Here is an 18,875-nt window from a genome sequence, read left to right on the forward strand (position 1 = left end):
TTGGAAATACAAATTCTAGGAGGTTATCACAAAGAAAGATTTAAGGGTTGGACATATCACCATTTATTATCTATATGAGGGGTTTAAAAATTAATTGACATGTATCTAACATCTTTATAAATGACAAATCACTTAGTGTAATAATTTTGAGAATACGAACAATAATGCTATGATTATATCGTTCGCCAGTTATAAATATTTATTTGTAACAACTATTTATTTAAATTGTCAAATACATGCACTTTGCACCCAATAAAAAATGTTGATATATAGTCCCATAAAGAAAAAAAAAATGAGATATTAATGTTGTTATAAATGCAGTTGTTTTCTTATGAAAGCACTAAAATAAAAAATAAAAGATATAGATTAAAGCACAAAATGATACTTCATCCACCATACCAATTTATTATGCATATAGTGACATTTATATTTCTTCCTCATCTAATCTAAGTATTTTTATCGATCTTATTTCACTTTCCTTCCATCTCCTTTGCTACAACACGAGCAATGTCGAAAATAAGACTCGACATTTCGTTTGCTCGTTTAGCTTGAACATTTGGTACTCCAACTAGTGACTTCTCACAAGAAATCGGTACTTGGTTTGCAGCATCGATAGTCTTTATCACTAATGGATACTTTTTTTCGTTCCATGCAGTTTTTGCTTCACCTAAGCTTTTCATGGCTACCACATAATCCTGACGACATTCCTTATATATGTCCTTCTGTTTCTGTGGAAGATCTTGTCCTTTAAGAAGTATTCCATTGAATACGTTCGCGGATTTTTTCGCTCTGGAAATTGCGAGGGTTAGTGAATCAAACCCGAGGTCATGAAGAGAAGAAGCCAAACGAGTTTTCGGATACGAACCCAAAATATTCAAACATTGTTTGGGACTCTTTGTTTTTGGACATATTTCGGAAAGCAATTTATTGTTAACGGGTTTTGTGAGTTTTGCGTTTGTTGTGATGCTGAGTAAAGATAGAAGGAAAAGTTTTAGAAGGAACATTGAAGCAAAGGGCGGTCTCATTTTGATTTGATGAAGTTGTTTTGTGCTTCAAATTTTCTATCGGAGCCCTTTATATAGATTTTTGTATATGGGCTCAAAAGTAGTGAATATTGTGAAAAACACGTATTTAATTATTATTAATTATCATTTGCTTAAAATATGTTTTAGTTCTATCTAATTATTAATCTATGGAGATTGGAGTAAATTTCAATACTATCACTCCTCATTCTTTGATATCCAAAGAGTTAATGATAATCTATCTCCATTTGCTAGTAGTTCCAGTTTTGATGGTGAATGAATTTATTTAAAGGGCAATCCCATTATATATTGGTTTATTAAAAGGGTCCATTATATATAACCCTGAGAATTTAAAAAAATAGGGATAAATCCAATTTTATATTTTTCATTTGAGAGAAATCCACATTTTTTATAATACCAAAAATGCCCTGAATAAAATCCCACAAATCACGTTACATTACCTTTTGAAAATTAGAAGAAATCACTCCCTATAATATCGTCAAAACAACTACCCATTAAACCACTACCCCCATTCTCCAGACGGCAACAGAGATCCAGAAATCCTCTCTAAACCAGATGCCGAAATCCAGCAATCACATCCCGTGGGACGACGGCGCAACCGACTTCACCGGACCATCACACCACCGTAGAAGGAACGCCTGGTTAATTAATCGACTAATGGAGTGTATTCGTTCATAACCCCCAAAAGAAAATTCACTGACATGGGTTTATTTCGCTGCGTCGCTGTTGGAAATCCTTCGCCGGCAAACAACAACTCACCTATTGGATAATAAATGAATAATAGTCTATTAAAATATGAATGATAGTCCATTAATATATGAATGATAGTCTATTAATCGCTTGGTAGTACATTAATATATGAATGATGGAGTCCTAACGTCTGTGCGTTATTATTAGTTTAGTAGTATGTTAATATATGCATGATAGTCTGTTAATTGAGTTAATAAATGCACGATTGTCGATTAAATGCATGGTATTACATGAAATATCTAATAGTCTGTTAATGTCTACTGCTTACTATTGGATAGTCTGTTAATAAATGTATGGTAGTCCAGTAATATATGCATGATAGTCTATTAATCGCATGGTAGTACAATAAATCAATAATATATGAATGATAGTCTACTAATTCGACTACGTGAACTGAAATCTACTATCATGTGATATTAAATCGACTCTGGTATATCACATTGGATAAAAAAACATCACCATTGCTGAACCTAAATTCGGGACTAACATCGCTTATGACCAACAACATAGGATCTTACGAACAAAAACTTTAACACAAACACACATCCAAATTCAATAATCCATGGGAACGAAATCATCAAACTACGAGAAAGAACACATAAAAAAATTACGAGATTAAAAAAACAACAAAAACAGAACCACGCAAGAATACTCACATCTAACAATATATGTAAGAGAAATCAGACAAGTTTGATGGAAAACGATGAAAAAATTCTTCAAAGCTGATGGAAAACGATGAAACGATGGAGAAATTCTTCAAAGCCGATTGTACACGATTTGATAATAACGAAACCGCCAATATACTCACGTAATTTATTCCGTGATTTTAGGCAACGTATCAGCAATCTCATATCACGTAGTTAAGGAAATAAATGTCGTTCAAAATAAAATAGGGGTATTAAAGGGAAATTAAATAATATATTGTGCCAAGTTGGCATATTTGGGTGTATCTCAAAAGGGAAAAATCAAATGGATCTACCTCATTAGAAAATCTCAACAAGGGATTATCCCTAATAAACCCTTATTAAAAACATATACCGAAAAAACAAATTCCAAGTGAATCGTTGTTTTATAACTGCGAATGTTGATTTATAGAAGTGATAAAGAGATACGATAGAAGTACGAAGATACATATACTAAACCACGATTTATTATAATCCAACATTAATCATATTTAACATTATTATTATTTAGGGCGAATTGCATATATATCAAGGTTGTAAAAATTGGTAATCAGTTCCGAGTCGGTCAGGCACCGACTCACGATTAATCGGTGCGGCGGTGATTAATCGGTGATAAATCGGAAATAAATCGGTTTTTAAAATTTAATATAATATATTTGTAGATATTATTTATATATACTCAAAACATAGATAAAAAATATTTAAACATAGTTATATCTCGATCATGTATATATTCTAATAACATAATAAAAGTTTAATAATAATAAGATCATAATACATAAATATCCTTATAAAATATAAATAAAAAGGCATTTTTTTTTTAATTTACATACACTCTTGGCATACATCATTAGTTCTTTAACAATTATAATTAACATAAACAAAATAAAGCATAAACTCATTTTTTTTTATTAAAATCCCAACTTTTATTTTGATTTATAAAAAAAAAAAAAAAAACCGATTTTTGATCGATTTTTTGCCGATTTTTGCCACCGAAGTTTGACCCTCCTTAAAGGTTTGACCGCCTCGGACCGCCTCAAACCGCCTCACAGGCAAAAAACCGATTTTTCAAACCTTTACACTAAAATCGTAAAGGTTTGGGACCGCCTCGGCCGATTTTTAGAACACTGATATATATAACTCAAAGGATGATTTAAATGCAGATAGATAAAAAACAGTTTGACAAATAAATTAATTCCCTTGTCTTCTGTCCAAAGTACCCTTTGTATTATGATTTTCATCAATTTCATCTATTATACCCTAATTTATCCAATATTGACCATCGACCCCAAATTTAATAAATATTACATATCAACCCAATTTTACAGTCTGCCGCCAGTAGGTTTGTTCACGAGTCGGTTTTACCCGACAACCAACCCATTATCTGCGCGACTATTCTGAGAAAATAGTTTTTTAGTGTAAAAAGAGAAGTTGAACAATAGTGCAATAATTATCTAGTTCCCGAATAAATAATTATTTATAGTTCCTTTTTAAATTGTTAAATACACTTTCAACTCCTATAAAGAAAATTTGAGATATTAATTAATATGTTTATACATGTAGTCATATGTTTATAAAAGTAGTGAAGATGTATTGAAATTAAAAATAAAGTAAAGCACAATATGATATTCATTCATAATTTCATACACCATCACAATTTATTATGCATATAGTGACATACATTTATATTTCTTCCTCTGTTCCTCATTCTAATCTAAGAATCCATGGTCTAATTATTCCCATTGGCTACCATCTCCTTTGCTACGACAAGAGCAATGTCGAAAGTAATATCCGCTGTTTTAATTGCTCGTCTAGCTTCAACCATTGATGGTGGCGCTCCAAATGCCTTCTCACAAGAAATCGGTCTCTTTTGCGCAAGTTCTATACTCTTCTTCGCTAATGGATACTTCTTGTCGCTCCACGCATCTTTTGCTTCTTCTAGTTTTGTCATGGCCGCCGTGTAATCTTGAATACAATCCATATATGTGTTCTTCTGTTTCTGCGGAAGATATTTTCCTTTAAGCATTAGTGCACTAAATACGCTCGCCGATATTTTCGCTCTGGAAATTGCGATGGTCAGAGAATCGAATCCGAGACCATGAAGAGTAGAAGCCGAACGAGTATTTCGATCGGTACTCAAAATTATCAGACAATTTTCGGGACTCTTTGTTTTCGGACATATTTTGGAAATTAATTTGTTGTTAATGGGGTTTGCGTTTGTTGTGATGCTAAGTAGAGAGAGAATCAGGAAAAATGTTAGAATGAACGTTGAAACAGAGGGCAATTTCATTTTTTTGTTTGATGAAGTTGTTTTGTGCTTCAAAATTTCTATCAAAGCCATATATATATATATATATATATATATATATATATATATATATATATATATATATATATATATATATATATATATATATATATATTGATGGGCTCAAGAGTAATGAATTTTGTGAAAAATACATATCATTATTAATTATTATTTGCTTAAAATATGTTTTATTTATATCTTCTTTTTAAGGAGATTGGAGTAAATTTCAATCCCATCACTCATCCTAATTATTTAACATACATCATTAAAAGCCACAAAGAAACTCTTGGTTATATATCAAAGAGGTTTATAATATAATATACATCGGGTAAAATACATTGGCTAGTTCTTCATTATTCATATATACACAAATAGTTACACACATTTGTGTGTAGACTAACGGTAAAGTTGACGTGATATTTCAAGCAAAGCCTTTTATTACAATGTTCAATTTTAATTCAAACTTTTTTCCTTATTTAGTCTAATTTCGATATTATTTACTCTATTTATTTCATTATATGTCAAATAAAATATTTAAATTTAGATTTTGTATGTGTTGAACTTGGCCAATTTGAAATAATTATTCTACATTAAATTATTTCATAATATTGTAATTATTTAATCTAGCTCTTAATTTGAACTGATTAATACACACAATTAGGATTATATATCCTTTTTTTTTTATGAACCAGTGCCGTACGATTCGATATTAGTCAATAATATATTTCTGTAAGTTGAGTGGTCGAACATTTCACTTAAAAGCCAAAGAAAAAGGGTAAATAAATAAATAAACTAATTACATAAAATAATTATTGAAGGAATCCATATTCTGGTAAAATGTGATTGAGAGTATCATTTTGAGGAGCGTCTAAGGTGTTTTTTTTTTCTTTTTTTCTTTTTTCTTTTGAGTATTGAAGGAACCTGCATCCAACCATATATGTGCACTGGGTAGATATATGCTCTCGTATAATAGCTTGCAAATCATACGAGAGACGCAAACTACACTAGGCTAACTATGTGTGACAAACTCGACCTAACGACCATTGACAAGGAGATTCGAATTTGGGTCGATTGACACAAGCTGCTCCAACAAATGACCGAAAGAAGTTTATATCCGATAAATTGAATATGGGGGGAAGGTAAGAGGTGTGATCTCAAGGATAATATGTTAGTTTAATTTTCATTTGTCAAGTTTTCCCCAATTTCACATTTGATCCCTTATGTTCACAAAAAACACATTTGGTCCCTCATGTTTCAATAATTTGAATTTTTTTGTTATTTCCATCAATTTATCGTTAGTCCATCAGTTACGATAGTTTTAATGGAAAATAGACGGAAAAAACTAAAAATGTTGTATTTTTAAAACATGATGGATAAAATATGTTTTTGTGAACATGAGAGACCAAATGTGAAATTGGAGAAAGTTTGAGGGCTGAAAACTGTAATTTATTTCCAATTTTAATATCAACTATTTAAATAAATTGACATGTATCTAACATTTTAATAAGAAAAAATATCTTTTAGTGTAACCATTTTGATAATACGGACTAGGGGTGAGCAAGTCGGACCCATCAACCCGCTACACCCGTCAAACCCGTGAAAAACCGCCCCGTTGGGACCGGACGGATAGATCCATCCATAGGATTGGGTCCTAAAATGGTGAAGAACCGTGGGTTTGGGTCTTAGACGGGTTCAATTTTTTTTAATACCCGTGAAACCCGTCCCGCCCCGCCATACAAAACGACGTCGTTTTGTTTACATTATATAGTATAATAAATTAATAATATTAATGGATAAATAAAGTATCTCTAGTGTATCAAATACATAAATCAACTAAACTATAACTGTGGAAGTAATAGCTATAAAGATTATGAAAATCTCTAAGAAAATGTAGGAAAAAAAGCATATATATACAACGGTCAACACACGGCAGAAAAAAAGGAAGAAAATGGTGTTGAATGGAGCTGAATTGCGTTGGTTATGCTTGAAAAAACTATATTTATTTTATTTAAATTTTGTCTTTTAAGTTATGAATTAGTTATTTTTAGTTTTATATTAATTTTTATTTACTCTTGACATTTACATTATTTATATTTGGTTTCAATTTAAAATTTTAGGTTATTCATTTTAGTTTCTAATTATTCTCCCGTAAAACTTATAAATTATATATAAAAAAAAATAGTTTAGACGATAACGGGCTTCGACCCGTAAAGGTTGGGTCCTACTACAAACCCGCCATGGACCCGCCTATCATAAACCCGTTAAAAACCCACAAGTTCGGTTCTTCAAAATCAAGAACCGTTGTTTGACGGGACGAGGGCGGGTTTTGATAGAACCCGCGGGTTTATGGCCCGCGCACACCCCTAATACGGACAATAATGCTATAGTTATATCGTTCGCCAATAAATAATTATTTATAACAGCTATTTATTTAAGTGCAAATGGTAAAGAGGGACATATGATAAGGGACTTCAATTCACGTTCACACAAAAAATAGTTATTTAAATAAACTCATTCTCATATCTTTTGTCTAAAATATCCTCTATAATGTAACTTTTATACATTCCATCCATTACACTCTAACTTCCACAACATTACATATTTACTCCTGATTTAAATAAATATATCACATTAACCCCCATTTTAATAAATTTTGTAATTTTTTTTTTCAAAATTTTTTTTTTCCAGCTTGATTCCGATGTTGACTTTTATTTTTATGAAAACATTTTTTTTCTGAAATCATATTATAATTTTTGACAATTCCATCCATTATACTCTAACTTCCTCAACATTACACATTGACCCATAATTTAAACAAATATATCACATTAACCCCATTTTAATAAATTTTTGAAAAATTAATTTTTTTTTCAGAATATAATTTTTTTTCAGAATTTTTTTCCGTCCAGATTCTGGCGTTGACCGGGCAGTTCTCCGCCGTTGACTTTTTTTTTTATGAAAACATTTTTTTTCTGCCGGTCAACATCTTTTGACCGCCGGTCTCCGACGTTGACTTTTTTTTTTTGAAATTTTGAACTGTATTTAAAAAAAAAAATATTTTAATTAATATTACTGTCTTGGTTGCTAAATTGCAGTCTCCAACAATAATTTAATCGTCGGAGACACTATTTTAACTATCTAAGAAAGTAATATTGAATACCAAAACAGTAATATTACTAATATTACTGTTCCAAACAATAAAATTATTGTCTCAGACAGTAATATTACTGTTTGAGGCAGTAATATTATGAATATTACTTTCCCGAACAAGAATATTACTAATATTACGGTTGAAGACATCAAAATTGCAGGCCAAGACAATAAAACTAATTAATACAGTAAAATTACCATCTCAGACAGTTAAGTTACTGTTCGAGACATAAATTTAGCATCTAAGACAGCAATATTAATTAAAATAAAAAGAAAAAAAATTCAAAAAAAAGAAGTCAATTAACAGCTAATTACTGTATCGGACAGTTAAATTATTGTTGGAGATAATAATTTAGCAGTCAAGGCAGTAATATTAATTAAAATATTTTTTTTAAGAAAAAAAATTCAAAAAGAAAAATCAATTAACAGTTAAATTATTGTCTCCTATAGTTAAATTACTGTTGGAGACAATAATTTAGCAGCCAAGACTGTAATATTAATTAAAATATTTTTTAAGAAAAAAAAAAATCAACGTCGGAGAACCGGCGGTCAGCAACGGTTGACATGCCGGAAAAAAATTCAGAAAAAAAATAAAAAATAAAAAAAATAAGTTAACGCCGGAGAACAGCGGTTGACTTGTCGGAAAAAAATCAGAAAAAAATGTTTTCAGAAAAAAAATAAAAATAAAAATAAAAATAAAGAAAAAGTCAGACGGGTCAAAATTGGGGTTAAAATTGGTGAAATTGGTGAAATGGACTTAAAAGGGGTATAAATCATCAAATTGGAGTTGAATTGGGTTTCAAGGAATTGAGAGTAATTTTTGGTATAAATAAAATGGTTTTCCTTATTTTTACCAATAAATTTGATTGAGCTGAAATTATTTGGAAAATAAAAAAGTTGGATGTCCCTTTTTTAATTAAATGCCCTTGTCATGGCAAAGATTAATTAAATTGTTAAATACATGCACTTTGCACCCTATAAAATGCTGATATATAGTCCCATAAAGAAAAAAAAGAGAGAGAGATTAATGTTGTTATAAATGTAGTCATTTTTTACGAAAGTAGTGAAGATGCATATATTAAAATAAAAATAAAGATAGAGGTTAAAGCACAATATAATCATTCATCAACGATCACAATTTAGTATGCATATAATGACATATTGACATTTATATTTCTTTCTCATTCATCCTCGGTCTTATTATGTCCATTATTAATTTACCATCTCCTTCGCTATAAGAAGAGGAATGTCGAAAATAATATCCGACATTTCATTTGCTTGTTTAGCTTGAAAATTTGGTGCTCCAACTAGTGCCTTCTCACAAGAAATCGGTATTTGGTGTGCAACTTCGATAGTCTTTATCGCTAAAGAATACTTTTTGTCGTTCCATGCAATTTTAGCGTCACCTAGGCTTTTAATGGCCAGCGCATAATCCTGTCGACATTTCTTATATATGTCCTTCTGCTTCTGTTGAAGATCTTTATTTCCAAGCATTATTGTGTGAAATACATTCGCTGATGTTTTCGCTCTGAGAATTGCGAGGCTCAGAGAATGAATTCCGAGACCATGAAGAGAAGAAGTCAAGTGATTTTTTGGATAAGCACCTACAATTTTCAAACATTTTTCGGGACTCTTTGTTTTCAGGCATATTTCGGAAAGAAATTTATTGTTAACGGGTTTTGTGAGTTTTGCGTTTATTGTGATGCCGAGTAGAGAGAGAAGGAAAAGTTTTAGAAGGAACATTGACGCAAAGGGCGGTTTCATTTTTGATTTAAATGAAGTTGTTTTGTGCTTCAAATTTTGTATTGGAGCCCTTTATGTAGATCTTTGTATATGGACTCAAAAGTAGTGAATTTTGTGATAAACACATATTTAATTATTATTAAATATCATTTGCTTAAAATATGTTTTAGTTCTATCCAATTATTAATTCAAGGAGATTTGAGTAAATTTCAATAATATCACTCCACATTCTTTTGAGCTCAAACGAGTTAATGAGCATCCATCTCCATTTGCTAGTAGTTCAAGTTTTGATGGTGAATGAATTTACTTAAAGGGCAATCCCATTATATTTTAATGGGCAAATTACGGCCACCCCCTGATGTATGGTCAAATTACGAAAAAACCCCGCTTGTTTGGATAATTACAACCACCCCCCTCATTTTAAATATTTTTACGTAAAATTTATGTAATTCAGTTATTTACCGAACCAAATCGTATATTTAGTTCGGTAAACGGTATGAAATGTTGGCGTACCGAAATTTTTGTCCGGTTTTACTGAATTAACATCCCTAAATTTACCTCTGGAGGGGTCTTTTCGTAAGATAAATACATAGTTGAGGGGGGTGGCTGTAATTACCCTAACATGAGGGGGGTTTTCGTAATTTGACCATAGCTCAGGGGGGTGGCCGTAATTTGCCCTATTTTAATAGGGGAATTTATAGTTTTCATCCCTCAAGTTTTCTCCAATTTCACATTTGGTCCCTCATGTTTCAATATTTGACATTTTTTTGTCATTTCTATCAGTTTATCATTAGTCTGTCAGTTACGGTGGTGATTGAAACACGTTTGAATCCGTTAGTTTTAACGAAAAATTGATAGAAATGGCTAAATGTTGATTTTTTTAAATATGAGGGACAAAATATGTTTTTTTTTTTTTATGAACATAGGGGACCAATGTGTTGGAGAAAATTTGAGGTGTGAAAACTATATTTTTTCCAATTTTAATACCAACAATTTAAATGAATTGACATGTATCTAACATTTTAATAAAAAAATATATTTTACTGCAACAATTTTGTTAATACGGACAATAGAGCTATAGTTATATCGTTCGCCAACAAATAATTATTTGTAACAACTGATGCAGAATGGAAGCACAATAAATGATTAATTTCTACGAATTAATATTCTATAGAATAAAATAACATTTGGAATTCACCGAAAACTCAAGAAATCCACCAGAAAATAGGGAAAACTCTTAAGATTTTATTAAAATTCGAAATTGTTCTCAAAATACAGTCCTAAGGCAGCTATTTATACTAATAAAACTGAGAACCCTAACTAAACTAGGAAAATAATAATAAAAAAAATACCAAAAATGGCAAAAACAAGTTAGAGTTTGATTCTAGTAGATCTCGTAATTTTGGGAACAACCCAATTTACGGAATCCTAATCAAATTTTTCTATGATTTAATATTAATTTTCTAAAACTTGCATAAAATAGCAAAAACGAACTTTTAGGAGTCTAAGCGACGTTGGATTGTTGAAATTTGACGTGATTCATGAGCTTTTCTCATGAGTTTTGTTCCTTGCGCCGTTTCACTTGAGATAGAGTTCGTTTCGTACTCAAATACAATTTGAGTTCGTAGAAAATCCTTATTTTTCCATATTTTCTTTTGATATTTCCACTAATGCCATTAATAACTCTTCTCCGAATTAAATAACTATTTTGTAATTATAATCCAATTTGACGTTCCTTATCAGCTATTTATTTAAATTGTTAAATACATGCACTTCGCACCCTATAAAATGTTGATATTTAGTCCCATAAAGAAAAAAAATGAGATATTAATGTTGTTATAAATGTAGTAATTTTTTTATGAAAGTAGTGAAGATGCATATATTAAAATACAAATAAAAATTGAGATTAAAGCACAAAATGATCATTCATCCACCATCACAATTTATTATGCATATAATGACATTTATATTTCTTTCTCATTCATCCTCGGTCTTATGTCCATTATTTTCCATCTCCTTTGCTACAACAAGAGGAATGTCGAAAATAATATCCGACATTTCATTTGCTCGTTTAGCTTGAAAATTTGGTGCTTCAACTAGTGCCTTCTCACAAGAAATCGGTATATGTTGTGCAACTTCGATACTCTTTGTCGCTAAAGAATACTTTTTTTCGTTCCATGCAGTTTTTGCGTCACCTAGGCTTTTAATGGCCACCACATAATTATGACGACATGCCTTATATATGTCCTTTTGTTTCTGTTGAAGATCTTTATTTCTAAGCATTATTGCATTAAATACATTCGCTGACGTTTTCGCTCTGAAAACTGCGAGGCTCAGAGAATCAAATCCGAGGCCATGAAGAGAAGAAGCCAAACGAGTTTTTGGGTGAGCACTTAAAATTTTCAAACATTTTTCGGGACTCTTTGTTTTCGGGCATATTTCGGAAATGAATTTATTGTTAACGGGGTTTGTGAGTTTTGCGTTTAATGTGACACCGAGTAGAGAGAGAAGGAAAAGTTTTAGAAGGAACATTGAAGCAAAGGGTGGTTTCATTTTTAATTTAATGAAGTTGTTTTGTGCTTCAAATTATCTATTGGAGCCCTTTATATAGATTTTTGTACATGGACTCAAAAGTAGTGAATTTTGTGATAAACACATATTTAATTATTATTAATTATCATTTGCTTAAAATATGTTTTAGTTCTATCCAATTATTAATTCAAAGAGATTGGGGTAAATTTCAATACTATCACTCATCATTCTTTGAGATAAAAAAAGTTAATGATAGTTTATCTCCATTTGCTAGTACTTAAAGTTTTGATGGCAAATGAATTTATTTAAAAGGCAATCCCATTATATTTTGGTTTATTGAAAACAAATACAATAGATAAAATAAAATATTTTCCCAAAAATAAATTCCAAGTGAAGCGTAGTTTTATAATCGCGAACATAGATTTATAGAAGTGATGAAGAGAACGGAGTTTTCCTGTGTTCGTGCTACATAGCGTCCATCTCATTCGCGTTTGAATATATTATACATTTATGCGTGCGTTTTGATTTCAAACTATATTAGAGTTTTTCCAAAAATATTGATTTAATGGATCCTAATTATTCATGCTTTAGAACTTAAAATTAATTAAATTTCTATTATATCCTTCTTACCGGTTAATTGATAGTTATTAAAAAAAAAATACAATATACACATATAAAATAGGGTAAATTACACATACATCCCTAAGGTATGTTAAAATAATTCTAAGTCCTTGTGGTATCGGTAATTACAATGAACTTCCTGAAACATTGTTAGAAATCCTAACGTAATAATGCATTGGATAAGTTATTTTGTTAGGGTCCTAATGAGGGGATGGCGGCGGAGATGGGTTTGACGGTGGATGGTAGGATGTGGAGCAAATATGGCGGCGGAAAAGAGTCGGGAGGTGGATGTTGGTGGTGGTCCGGTGGAGGTTTGTTCGCGGTGAAGACGATGAAGAATTTTTTTCCTGTGAAGATGATGACGATTTTTTAATCTCTTTCATTAAGTTTTGAAAATTACAATTTAACCGCATTTAGTTTTTGCAGTTTTTTAGATATTCAATAAGGCCCCCTTAGTTTTAAAATTTATCAGTTTAACGGCTGGGGCTTATTTTTGCAAACACGTCCACTGGGTATTTTGTTCTTTTCATGGTTGGTGAACTGGAGGGAAAAAAATGGAAAATGGGTCGAGTGTGCTGTATAAAAATAAACAAGGGGGTATTTATTTATTTTTTTTATGAAGGGGAAATCGCACAGTTGCGATTTTCACAGGGATAGTAAATGCAATTCACTCTATAATATTGGGTAAAAAAATTCACTTTCCCTCCCTGTACTTTGGCTCGATATCACTTTACCCTCATCTACTTTCAATTGCATCGATTTGTTCCCTTACACATGAAAAATTGTCTCAATGTGGCCATCGGCGTGTTAGTTTTCAGACATTTGACCTTAACACCGTTTGATCTAAGGTCTGAAAATTTCAAAAAAACAATTCCTCCCAATTTAAATAATTATAAAAAAATTAAAAAAAAAAATATTGTGGTTGCCGTCGTGAACTATGTTTTCTCGTTATCTTGATTTTCTTTTTAATAATTATTTAAATTGAGAGGGGTGGCGTTTTTATAATTTCAGAGTTTAGACCAAACAATGTTAAGGTCAAATGTCTGACAACTAACGGCGAGAGCCACATCGAGATAAATTTTCAGCGCATGCAGACAAATCAATGCAATTGAGAGTAGATGGGTAAAGCGATACCAAACCAAAATACAATAAAAAAAGTGGAATTTGCCCTATAAAATATCCACGGAAAAAATGCGCGCGTACTTTTGTAACATGGATTTATAGTAGTGAATTTAAAGAGATATGATACAAACAATGAGATAGATATTAAATCACAAAGTAAGTTACATATATATAAGGGGTTATATGAGATAACCCCCTTATGCAATAATCTTAGAGGCTTAAATCCAATTTTTAATTTACAATTAGGGATAACCCCCTCACTGATCATAATACCCCAATTACCCTTATTATATTTATAAAACATATAATTAAATTAGTTTTACATAAATCAAATCCCGCTAATTTGGATTCCACTACTAATCTCTCTCCCAAAATAACTCCCCTCAAATCACGGTATATAGAAACTAAATATTCACCAGGAAAAAAACCTTCTCCGATTTAAACATCGCCCCTTCCATGGCTGCCCCGAGAATCAAAAAATCTCAAGTGGGTTTGCCATAAACCCCTTTATCAGATTATTGAAGAGTTTTCTACAATAGTCCGTCGAAATAAACCCCCTTGAAAACGTAAGTTTATTATCCCTGTTCTTGTGTCTCTGAAATTTTCGGCCATTTGGACAAAAATAGTGGATGGGTTCGTATTTTGTTTTTTTAAAACAACTATTTTAATTTTTTTTTTGTTGATTTAAACAGCAAACTGCTGGTTTTGGTTCTTTTTTTTTTTTTGTAATGCAGCCGTATATCGATCAAAGAGACAAAATGGTGCAAAAGACAACATCGAAACATAGGTTTCTCATTTATAAATAAGTTTTAGATTCCCTGTTTTATATAATCTGCTAATTTTGTTTTAATCTTTGATCTGCATGTACTTCTTTTGAACAACATACGGGTGCAGGGAAAAGAAAATCAATAGCACACAATGATATTATGAGTTTGGACGCTGGTACGTATTAAATTTTTTGGGATACTATTTTTCGTTAATTTTATGATCGGTGGTTATCTTATAGTATTCTCTGTAATCATTAATAGGGTTGCATAACTAGTGGATTATTATATTGCAACATTTTTTTAGCAAATCTATGTTGACAGTACTACATTGCAAATTAGGCGTCGGATGGGTTTAAATTTATTTAGGTGTTTTGTCTGTGCTAAATCATATGTGGTAAAATCTATTAAATTGCAATGTATCAAGTAATATGCCAATGAACGATCTGTTTAATGATTTGTTACTTAAAAATATTAGATTCTGATTTTGATAATGTATTGATTTCAATTTTTTGTCTTCTAAAATAATGAGGCAGTGAACATGGTGTTGTCGTTAGATGTTCTTTTTGAAAAAAAACATTATTTTTAAAACCCCTATTTAACAACGGTTATTACAAACAGTGTGTGATTGTGATTATTACAAACAGTGTGTGATTGTGTGAGATGAACTATTATCTGAAGCTCTTATTTAGAAGTCACTATTGATAGAGTTATACACATTAATTAATACCACTACATTGAACTGAAAGTTGTTTCTATAATGCATCTGTGTTGTAATGTAAACCCTTTGGTTAATTCGGTTTTTAAAAGTTCTTAGTTAAAAACACCTATTTATAAATCTGTTATTCCAAACAGTGTGTACTTGTATGAAGTGAACTACTATTTAAACTCTTGTTTAAAAACACCTATTTGAAAACTGTTAAGTCCGGTAGTGTATATCAGTACAGTGGACTGAATCTTGGTTGTATAGTGCATTTGTGTTTTAAATTGACGTATCTACTATATGCTATTACAATTAAACCATTATTTTAAAAACACTATATAGTACTGATGTTTTGCATTTTACACGGCGATTTAAACTTATGAACAACAATTGATATTTTGTATTGGCATGTAGTATTGGATCTGCGAACGGACAAAGCTAGTCAATCCAGTTAAAGAAGACGCATTTTCGAGATTCCTAAAGTGGCGATTGTCAAGTCTCAGAAACACAATAGAAGAATTCGCTATAAAGGGCATCAAAGCAGATGATGTCAATACAAAGCCAATTTCTAAAACAGCTATTGAGCACGCAATACTTTGCGGAAAGCAGGTAGATACATATGGCAGTGACACAGACGTTCATCAAGACGGCGATGAAGATAGAAACAATGACAGCATTTCAGCTGGTGATGGGCTTGATGTTGACGACAACATTCAAGAGTCCGATGACAACAACGACACAATTCCAAACTTCGAATCATGTTTTGCGGCTGATACTGGAGATCAAATAGACATAAACCACTATTTAAATATTTCTGGTTGATATGCATAAACCACTATTTAAAGTACTTATTATCCAACAAATCTCTGGGGCAAATGGTTATGAAAATGTATATAATGTGTATGATGTATACGTGATCCACTATACTTAATCAACTAATTGATATTTTTAATTCATTTACACTAATAATTATCAGTACCAAAATCACTAGTTTGTTAATTAAACAACTATTTATTCGAAAACAACTATACGTGTAGTACCAAAATTACTATTTGAATTCAGTTACATAGATATCTATCAGTACCAAAACCACTATACGTAATCAATTAATTGCTATTTATTCCAAAACCACTTTTTGAATTCATTTACATTGATAACTATAGTACCAAAACCACTATAAATTGAATTCATTTACATTGATAGTTATGAGTACAAAAAAACCACTATACGTAATCAACATGAATTCATTTACATTGATAGTTATGAGTACAAAAACCACTATATGTAATCAACTAATTGGTAATTGAATTCATTTACATTGATAACTATCAATACCAAAATCACTATACATAAGCAACTAATTGGTATTTTGAATTCATTTACATTGATAACTATCAATACCAAAACCCCTGTTTTTTCATTTAAACCACTATTTATTCCATATATTGATGCTATACAGATATGTGGAAGTATATATATTGTCAAAACCAAATATGGGTAAAACACTGAGCAGTGCATCTAATAATGATTATATAACAAATACTTTGTATTGTAATTGCACTATCCAGTATTTAGTAATGCAATGCGTATTATAGACATTTATTAGTACACAATCCACTAATTCTGTATGATTTAGATGACATACAGTGTAGTACTTATATAAAACTGTGTACACACTAATACCACTATTTAACAGTTAAACTTAATCCAGCAGACCTAATGCCTTATGTATTCAACAAATTTGTGATTCAAATGATTATGAAAATATATATAATATGTATAATGTATTCAAATTACACTATACATTATCAACTAAATCGTATTTGAATTCATTTACAATGATAACTATTAGTAACAAAAACCACTAGTTTTTCGATTTAACCACTATTTATTCCACAAATTGATGCTATACAGATATGTAGAAGTATATATATTGTCAAACCCGAATACGGGTAAAACACTGAGCAGTGCATCCAATAATGAATATATAACAAATATTTGTGTCGTAATTGCATTAGCCAATAGTTACATATACTAAACACATATTATATGCACATAATCGGTTATACGTAAGGAACACTTCTGAAATCATATTAAATCCAAAAACAAAGTTTATTAAGAATAATTGTTCAACAGAGTATCAGCACAACTAATACAAAGCAAGACTTGTAATTAAAAGTTCTTAATAGCAAATAAAAAAATAAAAATAAAAATAAATAAAACAAAACTCGAGTGTATAAAAGATAATTATTAATCTGCACCGCAATTGCATGACTTTTTGTTATGGCTTCCAATTGCCTTACACCTGCCACATCTAATCTTCCGAGACATTATCTCACCCCTTGATGGAATCCTCTTTCTTTTCGGCCTTCCACGACGCTTGTGTTGCTCAGTGGGGCCTATAATTGCAAATCCAGGATCAAGTGTAGGCTGCACGAACGGCAAAACTGAATTCGAATAACACTGTCTAAATGTTGACGTATGATAACAATGGTCAATATATTGATATGCTTCACCCATCTTCAAAAAGATTAGAACAGCCGCATGCTCACACGGTATCCCGTTAATCTGCCAAGACCTGCAGGAACACGTACATCAACTACAGCATTTGGGGTAGAAAAAATCTCCCACACAAATTCGGAAGACTTTCTCACAAGTCAAGATCGGCCTTTATCTACCGCATCCCTGATTTGTGTGTCAACGTGGTCGCACAATACAGATTCCCAAGCAGCCGCCTCGTCAAGTCTACCCGCAATCTGCTCCATCAACAAGATCCGAATCCCATCAATCATTGTAGTAATTGGAAGTAATCTTCTCATTACATGCCAATATACATTGGAATATTTAATACCACAAAATTCCTATACGCAAATTCGCACAATAATCAAATTCAAACACGGATTACATATAATGGTTTTTTAACTCATATTGTATACCATTAACACAGAAAACACAAATTCAAACACGGATTACATATAATGGTTTTTTAACTCATATTGTATACCATTAACAGAAGAATACCAGATATAGAGAACAACTCCGTGTTTAGTCGGCTACGCAATGCTCACCCCGTTTAGACGAATTTTTTTTTGGAAAAGCGTTATGTGTTTAGTCGAGTATGGCAGAAGAAGAATACCAACAATACTGTGTAAAATAGTGATATCTTTTGAGATTGTTTTACGAAATTTAATTAATCTCTGTGAAACGGTGTACCATAAAAGAAGGGACGAGATATGAGAGAGATATTATTGTAGACGTGAGAACGTGCACAAAAATAACGGAACGATTCATTCATTGAAAAAATCGATATTTTCTTAACGGAGAAAATATATTGTCCATATATAAATAGGGGTAATATAGAAATATCATAAATAAAAAATCTATGAAAATATAATTTGGATTTATCTCAAAAAGGGGAATATTTTTTGGGCCTATACTAAGTGCAAATAGCATATG

At 31.1% G+C, this 18,875-nt stretch overlaps 2 protein-coding genes and 1 long non-coding RNA gene across 3 annotated transcripts; all 3 read right to left on the minus strand.

The window, feature by feature from the left end:
* Positions 1-470: 470 nt before the first annotated feature.
* LOC105954935 (pectinesterase inhibitor-like) lies at positions 471-1,025 on the minus strand. Its single transcript, XM_012978619.2, has one exon. It carries the CDS (start codon positions 1,023-1,025, stop codon positions 471-473), a length of 555 nt encoding a protein of 184 aa, XP_012834073.2.
* A 10,629-nt stretch (positions 1,026-11,654) lies between these two features.
* Positions 11,655-12,230, minus strand: LOC105954936 (pectinesterase inhibitor-like). Its single transcript, XM_012978620.2, has one exon. The coding sequence runs from the start codon at positions 12,228-12,230 to the stop codon at positions 11,655-11,657; it is 576 nt and encodes a 191-aa protein (XP_012834074.2).
* A 5,282-nt stretch (positions 12,231-17,512) lies between these two features.
* On the minus strand, positions 17,513-18,831 carry LOC148768348 (uncharacterized). The gene is made up of 2 exons (XR_016032825.1): positions 18,441-18,831; positions 17,513-18,175 (listed from the first exon to the last, which is right to left on the minus strand). It is a non-coding gene; the product is annotated as an uncharacterized LOC148768348 (long non-coding RNA).
* Between the last annotated feature and the right edge of the window lie 44 nt (positions 18,832-18,875).

Source organism: Erythranthe guttata, chromosome 8 (genome assembly GCF_056151865.1).
Source record: "Erythranthe guttata isolate IM_541 chromosome 8, IM_541, whole genome shotgun sequence".
Taxonomy (NCBI): domain Eukaryota; kingdom Viridiplantae; phylum Streptophyta; class Magnoliopsida; order Lamiales; family Phrymaceae; genus Erythranthe; species Erythranthe guttata.

Bases quoted from the DNA above. Each gene is read 5' to 3' on its own strand.
- LOC105954935 (XM_012978619.2), bottom strand. From the start codon at position 1,025: ATGAGACCGCCCTTTGCTTCAATGTTCCTTCTAAAACTTTTCCTTCTA.
- LOC105954936 (XM_012978620.2), bottom strand. From the start codon at position 12,230: ATGAAACCACCCTTTGCTTCAATGTTCCTTCTAAAACTTTTCCTTCTC.